This window comes from Cydia pomonella, chromosome 26, assembly GCF_033807575.1.
Source record: "Cydia pomonella isolate Wapato2018A chromosome 26, ilCydPomo1, whole genome shotgun sequence".
Taxonomy (NCBI): Eukaryota; Metazoa; Arthropoda; class Insecta; order Lepidoptera; family Tortricidae; genus Cydia; species Cydia pomonella.
In genome coordinates, this window is record NC_084728.1 from 546,631 (window position 1) to 565,737 (window position 19,107).

Below are 19,107 nucleotides of genomic sequence, written 5' to 3' on the forward strand. Positions count from 1 at the left end.
ATTTCAATTTCAATATTTTTCACGATTTCAAGGTTGGTCCCATAGTTAAAGTTGCTCAGTATGACATTAACGGGTTTAAGTAATTGTTTTACGTTCAGATACATACTGTATTTTTAACCCTTAAATCGACACAAAATAAATATTAATAAAATAAACGAAAATAGAGTCAAAGAGTTATGAACAGGAGGACTATGGACGTTGGGCGTAAGGGTTGAGGTCCTAATCATTTCAAAACTTCACATTAACGCCTAACCCTTTCTGACAGTACTGAAGACACTAAATTACAAATGCACACCCTCTCAAAAGCTTAAGCCTCCCTAAATCTGAACGCATCTGAAATCTGGTCCCAACCAAAGTAGATAGATATTTAAAGAGTAGTCCAACCCCCAATAAAGGCGTATTCGCGGGTCGCACGCAAGAATCAAGTTACGAAACACGCTACAAGGGTACTGCTAACCTAAATAAACCTGGATAAGTTAAGACAAGCAGTCGTACGGTCGAGTATTTTGTCAGTATTTAGAGATGAGTTGCTGTCATTGTCTGTATGCTCTGGCTAAACAAAATGGCCGCCTGAAGGGATGACGTCATCAAGGCCACGCCTACTCGGTCGATACAGCCTTATACACTTTGGTAAGGAAGGTTAGAACTTCATAGGATTTTAAAGGCGCTTACTATCTTTTGTGTAAGTCTGTGATTGTAAAGTATTTCCTGAAGAAATTGCAAGCAAGACATGATTTTATTAAGACGATAAAAATAATAATGAAATCCATTTGTAACTGGGGATGAAAATTCCGGAAAAAACAAATGTTTTTTTGGGAATTTTACCAAATTTAGTTATTTTCCCGTTTTATTCAGAAAAAATAAATGAGTGTTGCTGTTGACAGTGTCAAATATATAATTTGCCAGAAACTAACACATTAGACGTGCCACCTTAACCTTCCTGTTTAAATTCCCAATTAAATTCATATGGAAAAATACAGAAGTTTAATTAAATATTGATTTTTCGGCTTTATTCGATTTTTTCGGAAGTATTGTAACTGAAATTTGCATTGTTTTTTTCGAAAAAAACTTGAAGAAAACGAGTCTTTGGAAAATTTCTCGTATATTTCCGGGTTTTTTCAACGCTAAGACAGTAATAGGACTATTTGTAACTGACGAAAGAAAAATTAATCGGTGTTCTTGCTTTTGTGTAAACTACCTACTGGACCGATTTTCTCTTTATTTTGTTTTCACAGCACACCATCCAGATCCTCGAGCGAAGCCGCGAGCACAGTTAGTATTTCTAAAATACTACTTATCACACACCATTTGTTTAGGCTACAGTTATTGATTCACATATTAACTGTGGAAGCGATATGGACTGGATATCAGATAACCCGCAAAAGCGTCTGTGATAACGTGAGTTGACAATTTGGCAAGCACAGAGTAATGCTGAATTCTAGAGCTTTATATAAGCTTTTATTTAACATGCAAAGTTTGTATAATTACTCGAATAAAATCTTGCAAGCTAAATAAATTAAACTGATGGGTTGGTTTCCCATTGTTTGATGAAGCTGAAACTTGACATACATAATATGTAAGTTCGGTTAGTTGGGTGACGATGCAATCAATTCAATTTCATTTTATTCAAGGACCAACTTAGAAATTTTTTTTTGTTAGTACCAATATGACTTATAAAATATAGTACTTAAAGATAAAGATAAAGATAAAAAATGTTTATTGCCACAACTACCAAAGATACAAAATAAAAATAACATACAACGTGAGATAAAACAAAATACACTTAATTGCACAAAATAAACTCTATAATACATATTATGCAATATTATGGTACTGTAATGCTTCTTCTGTTCCAGCCGACTGTTCCGGCGAATAGAAACCGAAAGCATCAAATGAGGACTTCGCGTCAACCATGCTAAAACCAAGCTAATCTTTGTGTACCGGAAAAAACCTCCTCCTCGATGCTTAGAACTACAACAACTTGATTGTGTCACCTTCACCTACCTCGGCTCACCGACGGCAGCTGTGACGGGGAAATTATCCGGAGGATTCAAATAGCAAACGGAGCCATGGCTCGGTTAGACAAGATCTGGAATGATTGATGTATACCTATTAAAAGAGACGAAGGTTAGACTTGTGCGTTCTCTAGTATTCCCAATCTTTCTCTATGGTTGTGAGACTTGGACCAAACGAGCAGATTTGATCAAGCGTATCAACGCGTTTGAGATGTGGTGTTGGCGCCGGCTTTTACGGATACTTTGGACAGCTATGCGTACTAATAAGTCCATATTGGGAGCTACGCATAAAACGATCGATCGATGATCGTAACTAGTTGCGTTAGACTGCACGATTGGCTCGAATTCGTGCGTGACACCCAAAATGACACCGTTGTGTAGGTAATATACACGTAAATGCTTTATTATCCGTTCATGAAAGCTCTGTAAGTATGTTATCTAAAGTACACTTTATTCTATTATCTGAAGTGGTGTATTTTGATTCTGAAACCTTTCAGTGTCACCATGCCCGCCGCGAAGGACGCTGATGAGGTGAGAAATAATTAACTTATTCATTTACAATTTAGTAAAACAAAATAATATATTTGAATGTCATAGTATGATTAGTATCAGTTAAAAAAAATAGCAGTAAGGACTTACCTACACTAAAAAATAGGTAACCTATCGATCTTCCGAAACTGACTTGTCCGATTTTCACTTGTCCGAAAACAGTTCCCCGATTTTTTAAAATCCATCTGCTTTGTTTACCATACTTACGAAACGCCGCTGGTTTGTTTCCCCGAATTAACGTTTTCCCGAAACTCAATAGCCCGAAGAACGTTTGCCAACTTTATTGTTTGACAACTGATTTGTTACCCCACTTTTCATAATTCCGATGCTACGTTACACCTAAATTTCATTTCCCCTAATATCATTACACCGAATGCCATAAAAAAAATTGCAACAGATTTTATTAATTATTCCCGGCATTTGGAAATTTGTTGCTTGTCGCTTTTTTGTGTTATGATTTGGTTTTTGCGACTCTCGTGCTAGAACAGTGGGTTAAGTAGGTTACAACTGCGACTCCGCGGAAAAAAACTGGCACGAAAAGTGGGTTAGGTTAGGTTAGAACTGCGACCCCGCGGAAACAAACTGGCGCTAGAAAAGTGGGTTAGGTTAGGTTAGAACTGCGACACCGCGGAAACAAACTGGCGCTAGAAAAGTGGGTTAGGTTAGAACTGCGACCCCGCGGAAACAAACTGGCACTAGAAAAGTGGGTTAGGTTAGGTTAGAACTGCGACCCCGCGGAAACAAACTGGCGCTAGAAAAGTGGGTTAGGTTAGGTTAGAACTGCGACCCCGCGGAAACAAACTGGCACTAGAAAAGTGGGTTAGGTTAAGTTAGAATTGCGACCCCGCGGAGACAAACTGGCGCTAGAAAAGTGGGTTAGGTTAGGTTAGAACTGCGACCCCGCGGATACAAACTGGCGCTAGAAAAGTGGGTTAGGTTAGGTTAGAACTGCGACCCCGCGGAAACAAACTGGCACTAGAAAAGTGGGTTATGCAAATTACATTGCAAACTCATGCGATTCGATGTTTTGACACAGCGGAAAAGTAATATTTCGAAAGTAAAACTTTACGCCAAATAAATTAGTTGGCAAATGAAACTTCGGGATTTCAATAAGTGGCGATTCGAATCATAAGCGAAATGAAATTGCGACGAAATAAAAATAGGGGACATAATAATATGGGAAACGTAATTTCGGGCAAACAATAATTACGCGAAGTGGAAAAAAGGGAAACGTTTTCGGGCTAATAATATTCGGAGTAACGAATTTCGACATTATGATAGGTAACCTAAAAAATATGATCTATAGAGCACACATGTGATTTTCATTAAGATTAACTGCTTTATAGGTACAATATCAACAAATGTTTGAAAAACAGTAAAATCCAAAACCGAAACGTTTGTTTTTTTGAACATTTCTAAGTATTGAAAAAAAAATCGATTTACAATTTCCAAAAATTTATTTTCGGAACAGTAAAATTTACTGTTTTGTTCGATAGGCTCATATGGAACTCTTGCGAAAATCAAAGTCAAGTTCTGTCGAAACTGTGGAAAGCCTCCAATATTACATGAAGTAAGATTTCAGTATTACTTAAACTACAATTTCGTAATAGAATTATCAACATGTTCCATTAGAGTTCAGTACACGCGACTGTATAATTCTGAGCAATTCAGCGTAACCTCGAACTATCAAATACAGTCAGCAACAAAAACTTAAGCCTTCATCATAGCTCTTATCGCCTTGACAATATAGTCGAATATTACAGTATATCTGAGCTCCGGACTGTACCTACTGAACAGTTGGGAACTCAGTGCTATGTACTGGGACTGACATGTTGTAGTGGGTGCTTCCACCAAAATAGCCTAAAACAAGTAAGACCGGCCGTATGTTTGTTTGTCAATGCCGTTGTAGTTGGTTGTTGTTGCTCTCAAAGGATTGTGTTGTTTGCTCGATTAACTTCGAGAAACAGTGACAGTGATTGGCATCCAAATCCTCCAAATTTTGCAGCTCCTGACTTATTTCTGTGGGGCTATCTAAAATTACGTGTGCCGAAAATGTGCGAAAATATGCAGAAAACTGCGATGATAAGGGCTCACATTTGCCTGCTGTTAGTGGTGGACATTGGTCAGACATTATGTCCCGCATGTATTTGCCAATCCTGTATAATATACATTTAAAACAATACTTAAAAAATAATCTTTGAACTTAATAAAGTTAAAATTTAAAAACCAAAATGTTTACCTCTTATTTGCCCGCCACTTTTAAGGCCCACTATTCAGAATTTTCCCATTTATAATTTGTACTTTGTAAATTGGGAGGATTTTCGTTAGTTCGAGAAAGCAATGAAACAATAAAAATGCTGCATTATGTGGTTTACCAAAGATTCTAATTAGTAATTAGATTGTGTTTCACTGTACATTGTAATGCACATTGGGTTTTACGAGAGAACCAGAGTCATGAAACTCACACATTCATATTTAAGCTACAATACGGGAAACAGTTACAAAAATGCTTTTGATTGGTAGCAACTTTACATACCAATACCAGCATTGCCCAAACTATGGGTCCCGAAATAAGCGTATAATGGGCCCCGAAAATACTAGAGAATCGGAGCGTTACCAATAATAATATATATTAAGTCACAAATTTGGCAGTTTTTGTTAGGCGGGCCGGAGACCAGTACCCCTGGTGTAAATTTAGTCGATAGCGAAACGTGACGTAATATTTACACTAGGGGTACTGTCAATTTTGGGAACCACTGGTTAGAAAAAAATTAAAGAAAGAAGCGGGATTAATATATAAACGTTGAATTAACAAAGATATTCTGTGAAGTAATTTTATGTACCCAAACATTGATTCGTATTAAGTACGGTTTCTGGATTCTCGACCTTAATTATTTTGAAAATTCAAATAAAACACCATGGTATTTTAATTTTTTTGCTTTATGAAATCATAGGAATCTGATTTGTAGACTCATAGGTTTCAGTTAATGTTGCCTACAAATTTAGTTACCTAATCTGTCTGTCCAAAGAGAAAAATATGATTTCATAGGTGTTTGGCGTCCTCTCAAGGCGGCCGTGTTGTTTTTCTTGAATAAAACAAGTGTAAATACGAATAGGTTTTTAAGATCAAGAGGAATCTACCGTATGTCTTTTTAAAATCCATACAATATCCTAACCTAGACTACAGGGTGTATATAATCATCGCATCGCAGTCGAATAAAATTTTTGATATGGAGGTGGATCATGCACAAACGTATAGACAAAAGTGGATTTCCTACTCTTCCAAGTTTCATATTAAGAGAATGTAGAACAATATAAGCGCAAAATCTAGATTCAGCAAGTATTTTATATACGAAGATACGCGCCAGGTATGTAGAACTTGTTTGTGTTAAATTTAATAAGCTTTAATTTTGCCTTACATATTTTCATAGAGAACGTAAATTCAGATTAAAACCCGAATTTCTACAAGATGGTACACATTTTTTTATGATGGCGGTGGTTCCTCGAGATCCACAAATGTCAAATGGCGTGGACATGAATAAGGGACCTATAATTAACATATATACCAAATTTCAGAACTGTTTTAGAGATTTCGAGGTTCGTCTTATTTCGATTTTGCTAGATGGAAGGACGCGCGCGCGAAAGAGGAAGTTCGCTAGGGCAGTGGGGCTGCGGTACAGTCACGCGCCTGTTTTTTTTCCGTCTAGACGAAGGACAAATATCTCGACAAATCTCGCCTCGATAATTCTCGAGCACAAAAGATTTACTGGAAATTTTCACGAGAATCTCTCTACCTAGCAATCTGTGTTCCTTCAATCTTAATAAAATTTTATTATGTGGTTCAGCACTCAGCATCAGCTACATAAAACTATAACCTTATCTTTTATGAACAGAACCCCCTTTATTCTTTATTTACAGGTGATATATTTAATCCTAACGACATAATAAGTCGGTGAAAACACCCAACCCAACCCACGCTTAATACATACCCAACACATAGTCATTACATAGCGGCGCGGATCGATACTGGACAGCTATCTCGCTCTAACGTCTCTCCTCTCTGTCTGGAAGGCTTTGACGCAATTAGCCTTTATGTATCTTCGGTACAGTTACTGTCTTCAACCTTATTGTCAAGAAATAAGGTATATTTCTCGTCAATTATGTAATGTTATTCGTACTAGTTGAAATATGGGCTCAGGTCTTTGTCACAATCAGTGACAATTGAAATTCCTTCTTTGTTGTACCTTTATTGTATTTTCAAAGGATTTCGTGTTTTTATTAAATTAGATACCTGAAGGTAAGCGTTTGACTACAATGGTAAGGTCGATAATGCAGTTTAGGATGGAGCATGGTTACCTAAAAGATGTCTACTCACTCTCGATTTAAGAGCCCAGCAACGTGCTGGTAAACAATAGCGATTACTTAAATTTAACGATAGACATTTTAAAAAGGGGGCCGCTATGTACTGTATTTTATATTTAAGTATCTTTTGAATACATTATAATAGTTTTTACAGTACATATGGTGCTACTTTACCGCACTACTGCGAATATCAGCATATTACGTTACTGTGTCGAACATAAAAGGGCCATATGTACTGTAAAACGTTGTACGATACATGTGCGAATAGGTAATTCGCAACTCGTGTCGATTTAAAATACTCCCTTCGGTCGTGATTTAATTTATCGCCACTCGTTCCGAATTTCCTATTTTTCGCACTTGTATCGTAATGTACTATTATGTTGCTGGATTCATCGGTCTATGATCTGTTATTGGCTTAATACTATGTAAAAATACCTATGTAAATTGTATATCTACGGCTGTTGTTGTCCTGAATACCAAAAAATAAAAAATAAAAATGATTTCAAAACAAAAACGGCCGTTTTAACTTTGGACGCCTAGATTGACGAATTGCCTAGAAAACGTAGCGGCCCCCTTTTTTAAATATCTATGGTTAAATTTAAATAATCACAATTATTTAGCAGTGGCGCTAGTGAGCACGTTAAAAAGATCCAAGTTATAGTGGACTGGGAATGGATTTGCAGGAAGTGAGTCCCACTCCTTAGCCGTTCGCATGTCAAAATTGGATCAAAGCGTTTAGTGCGAATCAGTGCAGAGTAACGTAAGGTAACATAAGGTAATTCAATATTTCAAATTAAAGAGGTTAAAGATAATATGGTTATATTTTATTATTCGTATTTAAGTCTTTTAACCAAATAGATTACTTAAGTTTACATATTTCATCAATCAAGTCAAATCAAGATAATCAATCAGTTTGCTCTTAATTATGTACTAAATCAAATTATTTTATTAAAAACTCTTCATTTATAGGTATTCGTAGAGACGCTAATACTGGCATTGCCACACTTTGTTAACCCATTCAGTGCTAATCACAACATGTCGTCATTTCGCCTCTACGAAGCATATCCGCTACATACCGGGAAATCCATGTTATCGGCTACGACCGTAGCTCAGCGGTGAATGTGTTAATACAAAGTTTAGGCAGGCAGGAAGGTTTAACTCTAGATGCCGTAGCATCAGCGTAGCGGGTCTACGCCGTACGTCGTAGCCACGATTACATTACAATTGGCTACTTCACAGTTTTTTGTAAATGATATCAATCGATCTTGATTTTCCTGAGGATCAAATGTCTATATAGGACTCATGGCATTTAATCAACACAAAGATCAGAAATGAGAGTTAAAGTCTGACGCTCGCACTCGACGATTGAAACGCCTCTAACAAAATGATATTGTAATGTGACGTCACATACCTACCTACGCCTTCGGCTCCGGCTCACATTGTAACTCACGCCACTCGCCTTTTTTGACCCTTCTTATACAACTGTTGCATAAAATACTATAGCGATTTAGATTCGAGTAGCTGTAAAAGCCACTTACGTTATCTGAAGAACCCAGCTTTCGCCAAGTTTATTTCAAACCCAACGACAAAGATGGCCGACAAATCATTTCAGTCCTTATCGCGTGTTCACAATCGCGGGAACTTTACCAATTTCGCTCGCCGCCCACCGGAATATATTTCTGAAGTTTTCTCTTTATCGGGTCGCATCTTCAAAGTACACTCGCGGGCAATAAAAAGGGATTGTTTAGAAATGATTTTCCGAAAAAAGTGACGAAAATCTTTTGCAAAGATAAAAGTTTCAATAGCAAATTTATTCACCACACTAATGCGAGGAAAACACTAACCGTCTGCTAACCGTAAAATAACAAACAAACTAAAACCAAATCAAATCCTAATTAACGCTATTTATAAATAAGTATTTATTTATACAAGGAATTCCAACAGCTATAAAAAATACATTAAACTTTTTAGATAGTAGTACAGAGCCAATTACAGGAACTCGCAAATAGAAACTGTATATATAATCATTCAAAGTCATAATTTAAAAGTCAAGTCCACCAGCTAACATATGAAAACAACTCAAAATTTACATCTGATTATGTTAACGGCACCAATCATGGGACATTTAAGAGAAAAATTGGAGTATTTTTAATATTTTACCGAGATCTGTAAGAATGTCCAATCAGTCCAATTCGTCCCTTATATTTTCTATGTATTTAATGAAAGCTACTGCAATTGGTTTTAATATTACCTATTAACCAATTAAAACTATGGTTTTTGGCTCCAGTCATGGGATGTATGGCGCCATTCATTTTCAAACTAACAAATATCACTGAAAAATTAAACTTAAGCAGCTCTTTGGCTCTTGTTTATGGTAAAATGTTGCCAGCGATTAAAAACTGATGGTAAATACTTGTTTTACGGGATTTGTCTATACCATCCCATTACTGGTGCCTGTTCCATTATAGGGGTGTTTACTATATTTTGCCACACATGTGGATAATAAAATGCAACTTTTTGACTAGTTTTCGAACAATCAAGAGGGCCTTTGCCAGTTATTGTGGTGAAAAAACATAGGTTATTTTTACAGTTATTAATAAGAATCTAAGTAAGTAGGTACATAGATTAAGAAAATTGCAAAAGGCTAAAGTGAAAAGTAAGCTTAAAAGTGGTCTAGTCAATTCCAACTCGGATAAGGTAAGATAAGTCAGATAAAGAGAAATTAATCTGCAAAAGTAGGTCGTCAAACACGCCTCTGTGATTCCAAGATGGCGGTTCAAGCTTTTTACTTTTTAATCTCGCCTTTGAGTTGAGACTTAGGCGAGGCGTATTATGCCAATGCCGACAACTTAAGGAATGTCTTGAGAAAATGTTTTTTTTTTATGTAATAAACGTTCGAATTATCCGTTTATTTCCTTGGCCTTTACCGTTTACCACATTTACTTTTTGTGGTATTAAAAATCGGTGGTGGCCGAGTGGATATGACGTCCGACTTTCAATCCGGAGGTCGCGCGTTCAAATCCTGGCTCGTACCAATGAGTTTTTCGGAACTTATGTACGAAATGTCATTTGATATTTACCACTAGCTTTTCGGTGAAGGAAAACATCGTGAGGAAACCTGCATACATCTGCGAAGAAATTCAAAGGTGTATGTGATCCCCAATCCGCATTGGGCTATCGTGGGGACTATAGCCCAAGCCCTCCCGCGCATAAGAAGAGGCCTGTGCCCAGCAGTGGGACATATATAGGCTGAATTATTATTCCATTCACATGGAGTCAAGAGGCATTGTATATGGCGTATTTTAAGTAGTCTGTAAGTAGCTAACGTATATAATAACTATAATAAGTCTTGTTTGTTACTAACATTTCTATGGACTAATATGTCTGATGCAAATAAATTGAATTGAATTGAATTATTATTATTATTTATTTACTTTATTAACAGAATTTACCTACATACGCATATTAATTTAGTAATTAGTCGTTTTAATTAGTATTAGAGGAATATGTACTAAATGCAGTATTTTACTTATTTAATTTTAGACCTTAAATGTATAGTCCATCGTTTGTCACAAGTCACAAAAAACGAAGGTAGTTTATTTTTTTATTATTCATCCTTCCGCGTAAACATTTTCATACTTAATACGGATTCAATTTGGCGTACCTATGCTAGAAAAAACTACGCTATCCAAACTGTATTTTTTTTTCTTATGATTAAGCCAGAATTAACTTATATTAAATCATGGCTTTATTTAAGGTGGTTCGATTTCCATACAAAAAACGATTGCGTTTTATGAAGTCATTACACACTATTACTATATAAATATGTGCGCATCTATCTACTTTCGAATATTAGTTTGCGCTAAATTGATAGAAAAACTATGTTTCATACAGAAACCACGCAAAAAACGTTATTTTGGTGTTACTTTGATAGAAAAATATAACGTTTTTTGCGTGATTTCTGTATGAAATATAGTTTTTCTATCAATTTAGCGCAAACTATTAGTCGAAAGTAGATAGATGCGCACATATTTATGTAGTAATAGTGTGTTATGACTTCATAAAACGCAATTGTTTTTTGTATGGAAATCGAACCACCTTAAGCGCATCTATCGCGAATTATGTATCCCAAAGTTTTAAATGTTACTGCAAAATTTTAATTATATTTTTCCTACTCAAACCGACCACCACATTCAAATCACGTCTCGCTAACCAAATCATCCATGAAAATGAAAAACTCCAAACACCAAAACTTACGAACTCTTTACAGATAAAAATGAGGATCCTTTCCACCCTCATACTGGGCGTTTTACTACCCCTAGCGGCGCGCGCCGACCAATCGGAGCTCGAGTTGTCCGAGGGCCAGCCAATCAGCGAGCAGCTATTCGGCGAGGGAAAGAGGCAGATAGAGACGCCGGAGGTGGTGCTGCAGTTGAAATATGATCGTGGGGAACTGAATAGGATATATTTGGCGCAGTTTCGCAAGAACAAAGAACGCTGGGCGCCGTCAGTGCCTGCCACAGACAATCTGTGTTCAGACCTGTGCCACTCAGGTTTTTTTATTTGTTTTTTTTTTGTTTTGGTTTCGTGATGTGAGTGCTTGTGTTTGTGGGAAATTGTTTTGGATTATGGAAACGGTAAGTTGAGTGGTGTTTTTATGTGTATGGTTCAATATGCAACCTTATCATATTTCATTTGTTTGTAAAAATTAATTAATAGAGACATTATAAAATATATGAACACTTCAGAACTTTAAACAGAAAAAAGTTACTATAATATAAATTAAACTTAACCAAAAATAAATTATAACAAAGGAAAAATTGGTAATTAAGTAGGAAATTAATATTACAACTTAAATTAGTACAATGTGTTTTTATTTGCGCGTTTTGTCAAGAACTTATTATGTGTCAGAATGGATATTTAATTCATTATGTGTATGATGTGACCTAATGGACCAAATAAAAAAATATAAAAAATAATAACATTTTAAAGTAAAATGGGCTCATCTTTAATATCCACTTGATTTTACACCTTTTGTCTTCTTTCACGAAATCGCGTACCATAATGAATGGACAGTAAATATCTGCCAGGGTATCTATTATACCAAAAAAGGTTGTATGATTTTTTAAATCCATGATTTAGATGATGAAATTGGGATCGAAAAAAATATAGTTTAGGTTATAAATAAGTTTTAGCCTACCTAAACTCCTGCTTACTTGATCTCTTTTTAACTTATTATTTAAGATATTGATGCAATAATTAATATTTTCTTAATTGTTCACATTCACAATATTTATCACATTACATGTAATTTTTTACATTGCTCAGCGGGGGGGGGGCGGGTTTAGGGTCGGCAACGCGCATGTAACTCCTCTGGAGTTGCAGGCGTACATAGGCTACGGTGACCGCTTACCATCAGGCGGGCCGTATGCTTGTTTGCCACAGAAGTAGTATAATTTTTTTAAATGTCAAAAGCACATATTCGAAATAATTACCTAATAATCACTAATCATTAATATATTTGGTAAAAATTATAACAATAATGTAAATAAGATATGTTCACTTAGCTAAGCATTATAGATTATTGTCCATTGAATAAATAAATTGAATTTAATTAACTAAAGCTTAACATTCAAAAATCCATCATATCTGTAGAACGTGTGTTCGAGAAGCCATGTCTTCAGTCTAACTTTGAAACATTGCAGCGACGGTGCCGAGGTGACTGTCTCCGGCAACCTCTTGGACCCATTATGTCGAGCACCTTATTCGACTTTGCAAAACTATGTTTTACTGGGAGATATTAATTTGGAATGGGAATTAAATAGTTACTTGACTTAATACCATTTCCTTTTCTCGATATGCAGTGTGTATTTTCGATACTACCACATATTCAAAGGGTAGTAAATAAAATCCCAAATGAATCAATTTCATAATTGGAGATCTGTATTACAGGTTTACGCCTAGTTCAGACTCTAGTCTCTCACGAAGGGTATTTATACTCTCTAATTTGCCTTTATTTTATTTAATAGTTATTGTTCAATGTATCATTTATGAAAATAACCCCCAAAATTTATAGTTTTTTTTTTCTATTTTTGTGTAAACATCTTAATGCGGTTCATAGAATACATCTACTTACCAAGTTTGAACAGTATAGCTCTTATAGTTTCGGAAAAAAGTGGCTGTGACATAATCGGACAGACAGACGGACATGACGAATCTATAAGGGTTCCGTTTTTTGCCATTTGGCTACGGAACCCTAAAAACGAGTCACTCACATATTTTAAGTCCAAAATCGCTTCTCATGTTTCATTCCGTCCGTATTGAGAATCATCGGCGCCGACCGCCAGCGCGAACTCCTGATGTCGCTCCTCGGTACGGAGTTCGGAAAAGAAACTAAAATTAATTGCACCCTTAGTTACGACTAAATTACAAATTTCTTTTAAACCATGTCATGGCACTGAATCCTACGCCTCGGGTGTATTAAAAATAAACGCTGTATTGAATCTGTACTCATTGTCATAAGCTTTATACTTTTCGAGGAAACTACTGTTATTTGACCCTCCAAAGTAGAACTTAATTCGGATAAAAGTCAAGTGAGTGAATAAATTGATTGTTAGTAGTTCTCGATCCACCCGAATTACCCGGGTAGTTTAGGATTAGTAATCGATGTGCCCTCTGAATGCGAGTATGAAGGTACTTTCGAACGGTTTAGATTGTCCTGAGAATTAAACATATTAAATTAGACTTAACGGGGAATCGTAGGTAGTTTTAGGTTTTTGGACAAAGCTTGTTGCGGATTTATACTTATGTAGATTGGACGAAGTTTGTTGCGGATTCTATTTTGTATCTATGCTTTTGACGAAGCCTGCGCTGTGGATGATATCTCTACTAATCTATAAATAAGAGTTTGTAATTAAATTGTTATGATATTTTTGACAATAAAAAAAAATTTTGACTTAAGGTCTAACTTCAAAGGGACCCGCGCCGTAGAAGGTCCATTGTTATTTTTATTTTATTATTTATTTTCCTTATGTTTAATATGAATTACTTAGAAGTTAGACGCAAAATATGAACCCATTCACAATTAGGAAAGTATGAAATTAGGAAAATATGCAAGATTTTCTTTGGTGCTTATTATTTATTAATAAAGTAGGTACTCTATTAATAAATAATAAATGAATAAAAATAAAATGTGAAGAAAACTGAATAACTTATTTATTCACTTTGAAATAGATTAGTGTTGTAAGAAATACCTTAGAAAGAGGCACCGCTATTCCTTCACTGGTAACTGAATAACAATATTATTAAGTACTGAAAAAAAAAGTGTAAAATGTCTCGTAAAAGAAATACTTTGTCCGGAGTCGACTTAAGAAACGCGACGGGCATCTTTTGGGTTCCGTACCAAAAGGGTAAAACGGGACCCTATTACTAAGACTCTGCTGTCCGTCCGTCTGTCCATCTGTCATCAGGCTGTATCTCATGAACCGCGATAGCTAGACAGTTGAACTTTTCACAAATGATGTATTTATGTTGACGCTATAACAACAAATACTAAAAAGTACGGAACCCTCGGTGGGCGAATCTGACTCGCACTTGTCCGGCTTTTTCTAAACAACACCTACATAAGTATACCTACCACGTAGGATCGAATAATCCTACCAACTTTAACGTTTAACCATATACGTATTTTAAAGCATAATTAGGGCAAAAACAGTTGCAATGTCGATATAACGAGGCGCAAAACACTTAAGATGTCTATGAGGATATCTCCTTTTAATGAGTTTTTATAAATTTTAAAATAAATAATCGGTTTGATAGGTTTGAACTTGTTATTTTCTGTGTATTTCCGTAAATATTATTTCTTGGCCGCTGAGAATTAATTTCATTTACTTATTTACGATACATCGCCACAGACTTCGCTGGCTCGGTCACCTACTCAGAATGGGGGAGGATCGCGTAGTCAAGGAAGCGTACTTGACTTGAGGCGACCAACCGACCGTCGACCGATCGGGCGCCCCAGGTACCGCTGGTGTGATGTCGTGGAGGCGGACCTACGTCGGTTGAATGCCAATTCATGGCAGGAAACCGCGCTGGATCGGGACAGGTGGCGTTCTCTCGTTTCGGAGGCCAAGATTCTTTTTGGATCGCTGAACCAAAGCAGTTAGTTAGTTATTTACGATACATAAAACAATCACAGAAGTCATAAATTATCCTAGGATGACTCAAATGTCTCAAATCATAATGATATTTTTTTTTCCGTGTGCAGGACTGGGCGGTCTTCCCTGCGGCGAAACATGTGCAGACATGATACCAGTGGGCCTCAAGTCCCACCTGACGGAAGACCCACACGAAAACATAACAGATGCTGAATATGGCGAACCTCGTGTTGCTGTGTGTCCTACACTGTGCCAATATGGACTGGGTGAGTTCCACAAGTGGGCCTTAAGACCTACCTGATAGACCCACACAACATCACAGATGCAGAGTACGGGGAGCCTCATGTGGCTGTGTGTCCAACACTGTGCCAATAAGGACTGGGTAAGTACTACTAGTGGGCCTCGAGTTCCACCTGATGACCCACACAGCAACGCAGATGCAGAGTACACGACAACGTCATATGGTGAATATGGCGCACCTCGTGTGGCTGTGTGTCCGACACTGTGCCAATACGGACTGGGTAAGTACCACTAGTGGGCCTCGAGTTCCACTTGATGACCCACACAGCATCGCAGATGCAGAGCACACGACAACGTCATATGGTGAATATGGCGCACCTCGTGTGGATATGTGCCCTACACTCTGTCAATATGGCTTGGATAAGACTGCTCGCGTAAACGTTGCAGCAGTAAAGCTGCAACAGCAACTGCTGCAGTCGGCATCCAAATGTAACCAAGACATAGTGTAATAAGAATGAGACCCCACACCGACAACCTCGTCAAAAATGTAGGAAACAGTTGGATGTGGGCATTGCGTGACCAATCGAATTGAAGACCGTTGGGGAGCAGTGAAGTCTTTCGGCGAATATGACCATGATAATGAAACTCCCACTCGATCGATTAGTCAAATTTGTTTGTCATCTTTGTGATTAAAATGAAATTTTGTCAAACAGGTAACCCGCTGTGCGCATGCGGCAGTGGGGAGTTGCCGGTAGCTTGGGACGTCGTCTGTGCTGCTTTCTGCTCCGACAAATATGAGCTCAGAGGTGAGGTCCTTGACAACTGAGATGAGAGAACTTGCAATAATATGTTTATAAATATTTTTTCTTATACACCGTGATCTCCAGTAAGTAACTAGAATAACTTTTTATTTATACTACGGATGTAGCAAACAAGTATACTGCAGTCTCGGTAGCCTATGTACGCCTGCAACTCCAGAGGAGCTACATGCGCCTTGCCGACCCTAACACTCCGCACCCTCGTTAAGCTCTGGAAATCCTTACTCACCGGCAGGAACACAACACTATGAGTAGGGTCTAGCGTTATTTGTTTGCGGTTTTCTGTAAGGTGAAAGTACTTCCCAGCTGGGCTCAGCTCTAGATCAGGAATGACACCCGCTGTGCTGTGCCCTACCACAAAAAGCGACACATACGAGTAACATAACATGAACTGAAACTAAATAAAAAGTGACCAGGCCCTCGAGTGGTGGAGGCCGGGTTTGAACCGGCGTCTTCAGCTTACGTAACGCGGCTAACACCCTGGACCTGGACCTCTAGGCCATCCGGCCACAAAAGATAAACATGGCGTGTGCAGTGCAGATCAGGAACGACCGTCGTAAGAGACAAATTTATAACTTCTTAAGATATGTCACAGACTCAACTGTCGTGGTCATCTTTTAAAAGGTTCATATCGTAATTAAAACTGGGAAATCGTATCGTTGATTGTCTTGTCCAGGTTGCCCAGCCTGCCCCACCGACTTCACGACTTCTACTTCAGCTGCAGCAAGCCGTTCTGTGGCAACTGCCCTTGTGCTGTCAACCACCGAGGGCTGGTCAGCGTGGTGCAACGTACAATGTCGGCAGGGGCACGGCGGAGCCGCCTGCAACTGCGACCGGGCGCCCTTTCAATAACCAGTAACCAATAACTGTAACCAGTACCTATAAGGATAACAACTGACGCCAGCGTTAAATACCTAGGTACAATAACTTTCGCCAGGGTAGTGGCGACCAGTCGTAACCAACTGTAACCTGAAATAAAAATTACTAACAACTGTAACATTCAATACCTCTTGGTTCGAAATCGTCTCTGAAAATTAATAGGTATACGTATGGGTTTAAAAATCCTGTATGTAATGTCCCGCTTGCCCTTCTCATCTGGCGCTCCGTGCATGGCCCGCTTTGTCAGCTCAAACATCAACGGAGTTCGCGTATGGACTGTAACATGACACCTTTTGTTCTCAACAACAAGGCTCATCAGTCTGTTAATCACGGAACCAATTATTTTAATCGTTTGTTTTTATTTTAATTAAATATTGATTGTAACGTTTAAGGTTGGTTGACCCAAAATATGCAAGCTTTACCTTTGTATTATTTAAGACCTTTTAAGAGATTTCAAACCCTTGTGTTAAATTAAAACAAAATAGCCTACATAAGGAGGACGTTTCAAACTTATACGTTATGTTGATAACATGCAATTTTTTTTTTGGTGCTTTATGAACATATGTGCAATATTTTTTATTAGTATATTATATATTTTAAAGATAGATAACGATAACAGTAACTTTTTTATTCTTTATATTAAGTACCAAACGAAAAACGTGCATTGGATCGAGGACCATTTGTTTTTATTTTCTTTTTTATTATAAATGTTAAACAACTGTTTTATTTCTATTTTTAACATATTTATTATATATTTATTTTACAATTGATGAAAATGTAGATAAGTAAGAACATAAGCAACTATATTTTTCATGATCAGTATTCGTTTATAATCATTAAAATGTATTTAATAATCAAAAAAATAATTAAAATGTATTTAATAATCATATTAAATCTAAATTAATCTTTTAAAACTGCAATTTTAATAAATATAATCACTAGAGTAAGAATAACACTAAGCAACATTATATCATTTAATTGTATGATAATATAGATCAAAAATACTGTGTGAAAGACAATATAAATTAATAATTATAAAGAATAACGTAGTAATACGTTTATTCATAATGTAACTTAGATGTTGTGTTCTAACCATTATTTTATTAAATATTTACTTTCATTTTGGTTTTTTATTTTGTTTATTTCTAATTTGTAATCCTACCAGTCAATTAGGACATTCAGTTGACTCCCTAAATTCTTCAATTTTAATAATTCGTAAATAACGGAGGTTCCGTAGGTAGATGTCGTTGTGTGTAGTCCGTGTTAACGATAAAAAAAAATGTTTTTAATATTTTGATTGTTTTTTTTTTAAGAAATTGAGTAATTAGTACCAATAAATAATATTTTCGAGTTTAAGATTTTTCACGTAACAAGTTGCAATATAAATAAATAGAAAATACATACACATGGATTGACGAAATGATGAATATTACATTTATCTACTGAAAATGCAAGTTTTAAAATATTACCATTTTATATTTAGTAAAGTAATAAAAACCAACAGTTTGTGTAACAAACAAAAGTAAATTCTTGAGTGCATAGGCGCTGTAGCGCAACAAAAAAAAGTTTTTTGACAAAATTTAATTTTTGATACAAGCGTTTCTCGCTGATTGTACTTTTCTTTCAACAGCCACTAATACTCATCAAGATCATTCTAATAAATCCTAACGTAATTAGATTGCATTGTTTTATCACGTAGTTTCTACGGCCACCTCATATGTCCATCATCAGATCAGCTCGATTTAAATGAAATTAACTTACCTTAAAAAATAAAAAATGCAGTTCAAAATGAAATAGTTCACAACATGTGTACCGAATATGACTAACTACTAAATTTTAAACTACGACTATACGAGAATGCAAACAAAGAAAACAAGTATCCACTTAAGAAAATAAATAAAATATTTTAGAGATTTGCACTTTAGTATAAAGCCATATACGATAGCTATGTATATATAACATAATCATATTGTCGATAGGTACCTCCTCAGTAGAGTGCCCATGCCCAGAAAAAATGTTAAATGCATGCTACTTTAAAATACTGCTTTACAGTCCGTTAGTTAAAATTAAATGTATACCGATCCTTAG

The 19,107-nt window shown here is 36.5% G+C and overlaps 2 protein-coding genes across 3 annotated transcripts in view; one reads left to right on the plus strand and one right to left on the minus strand.

The window, feature by feature from the left end:
* LOC133532220 (glutamate decarboxylase) overlaps positions 1-19,107 on the minus strand; it is a 98,348-nt gene that overhangs the window by 78,786 nt on the left and 455 nt on the right. The gene's annotated exons all lie outside the window — the stretch shown is intronic.
* On the plus strand, positions 2,507-18,139 carry LOC133532221 (uncharacterized). Its single transcript, XM_061870795.1, has 5 exons — positions 2,507-2,546; positions 11,197-11,479; positions 15,193-15,348; positions 16,036-16,128; positions 16,817-18,139. Exons 1-5 carry the CDS (start codon positions 2,520-2,522, stop codon positions 16,990-16,992), a joined length of 735 nt encoding a protein of 244 aa, XP_061726779.1. The 5' UTR covers positions 2,507-2,519; the 3' UTR covers positions 16,993-18,139.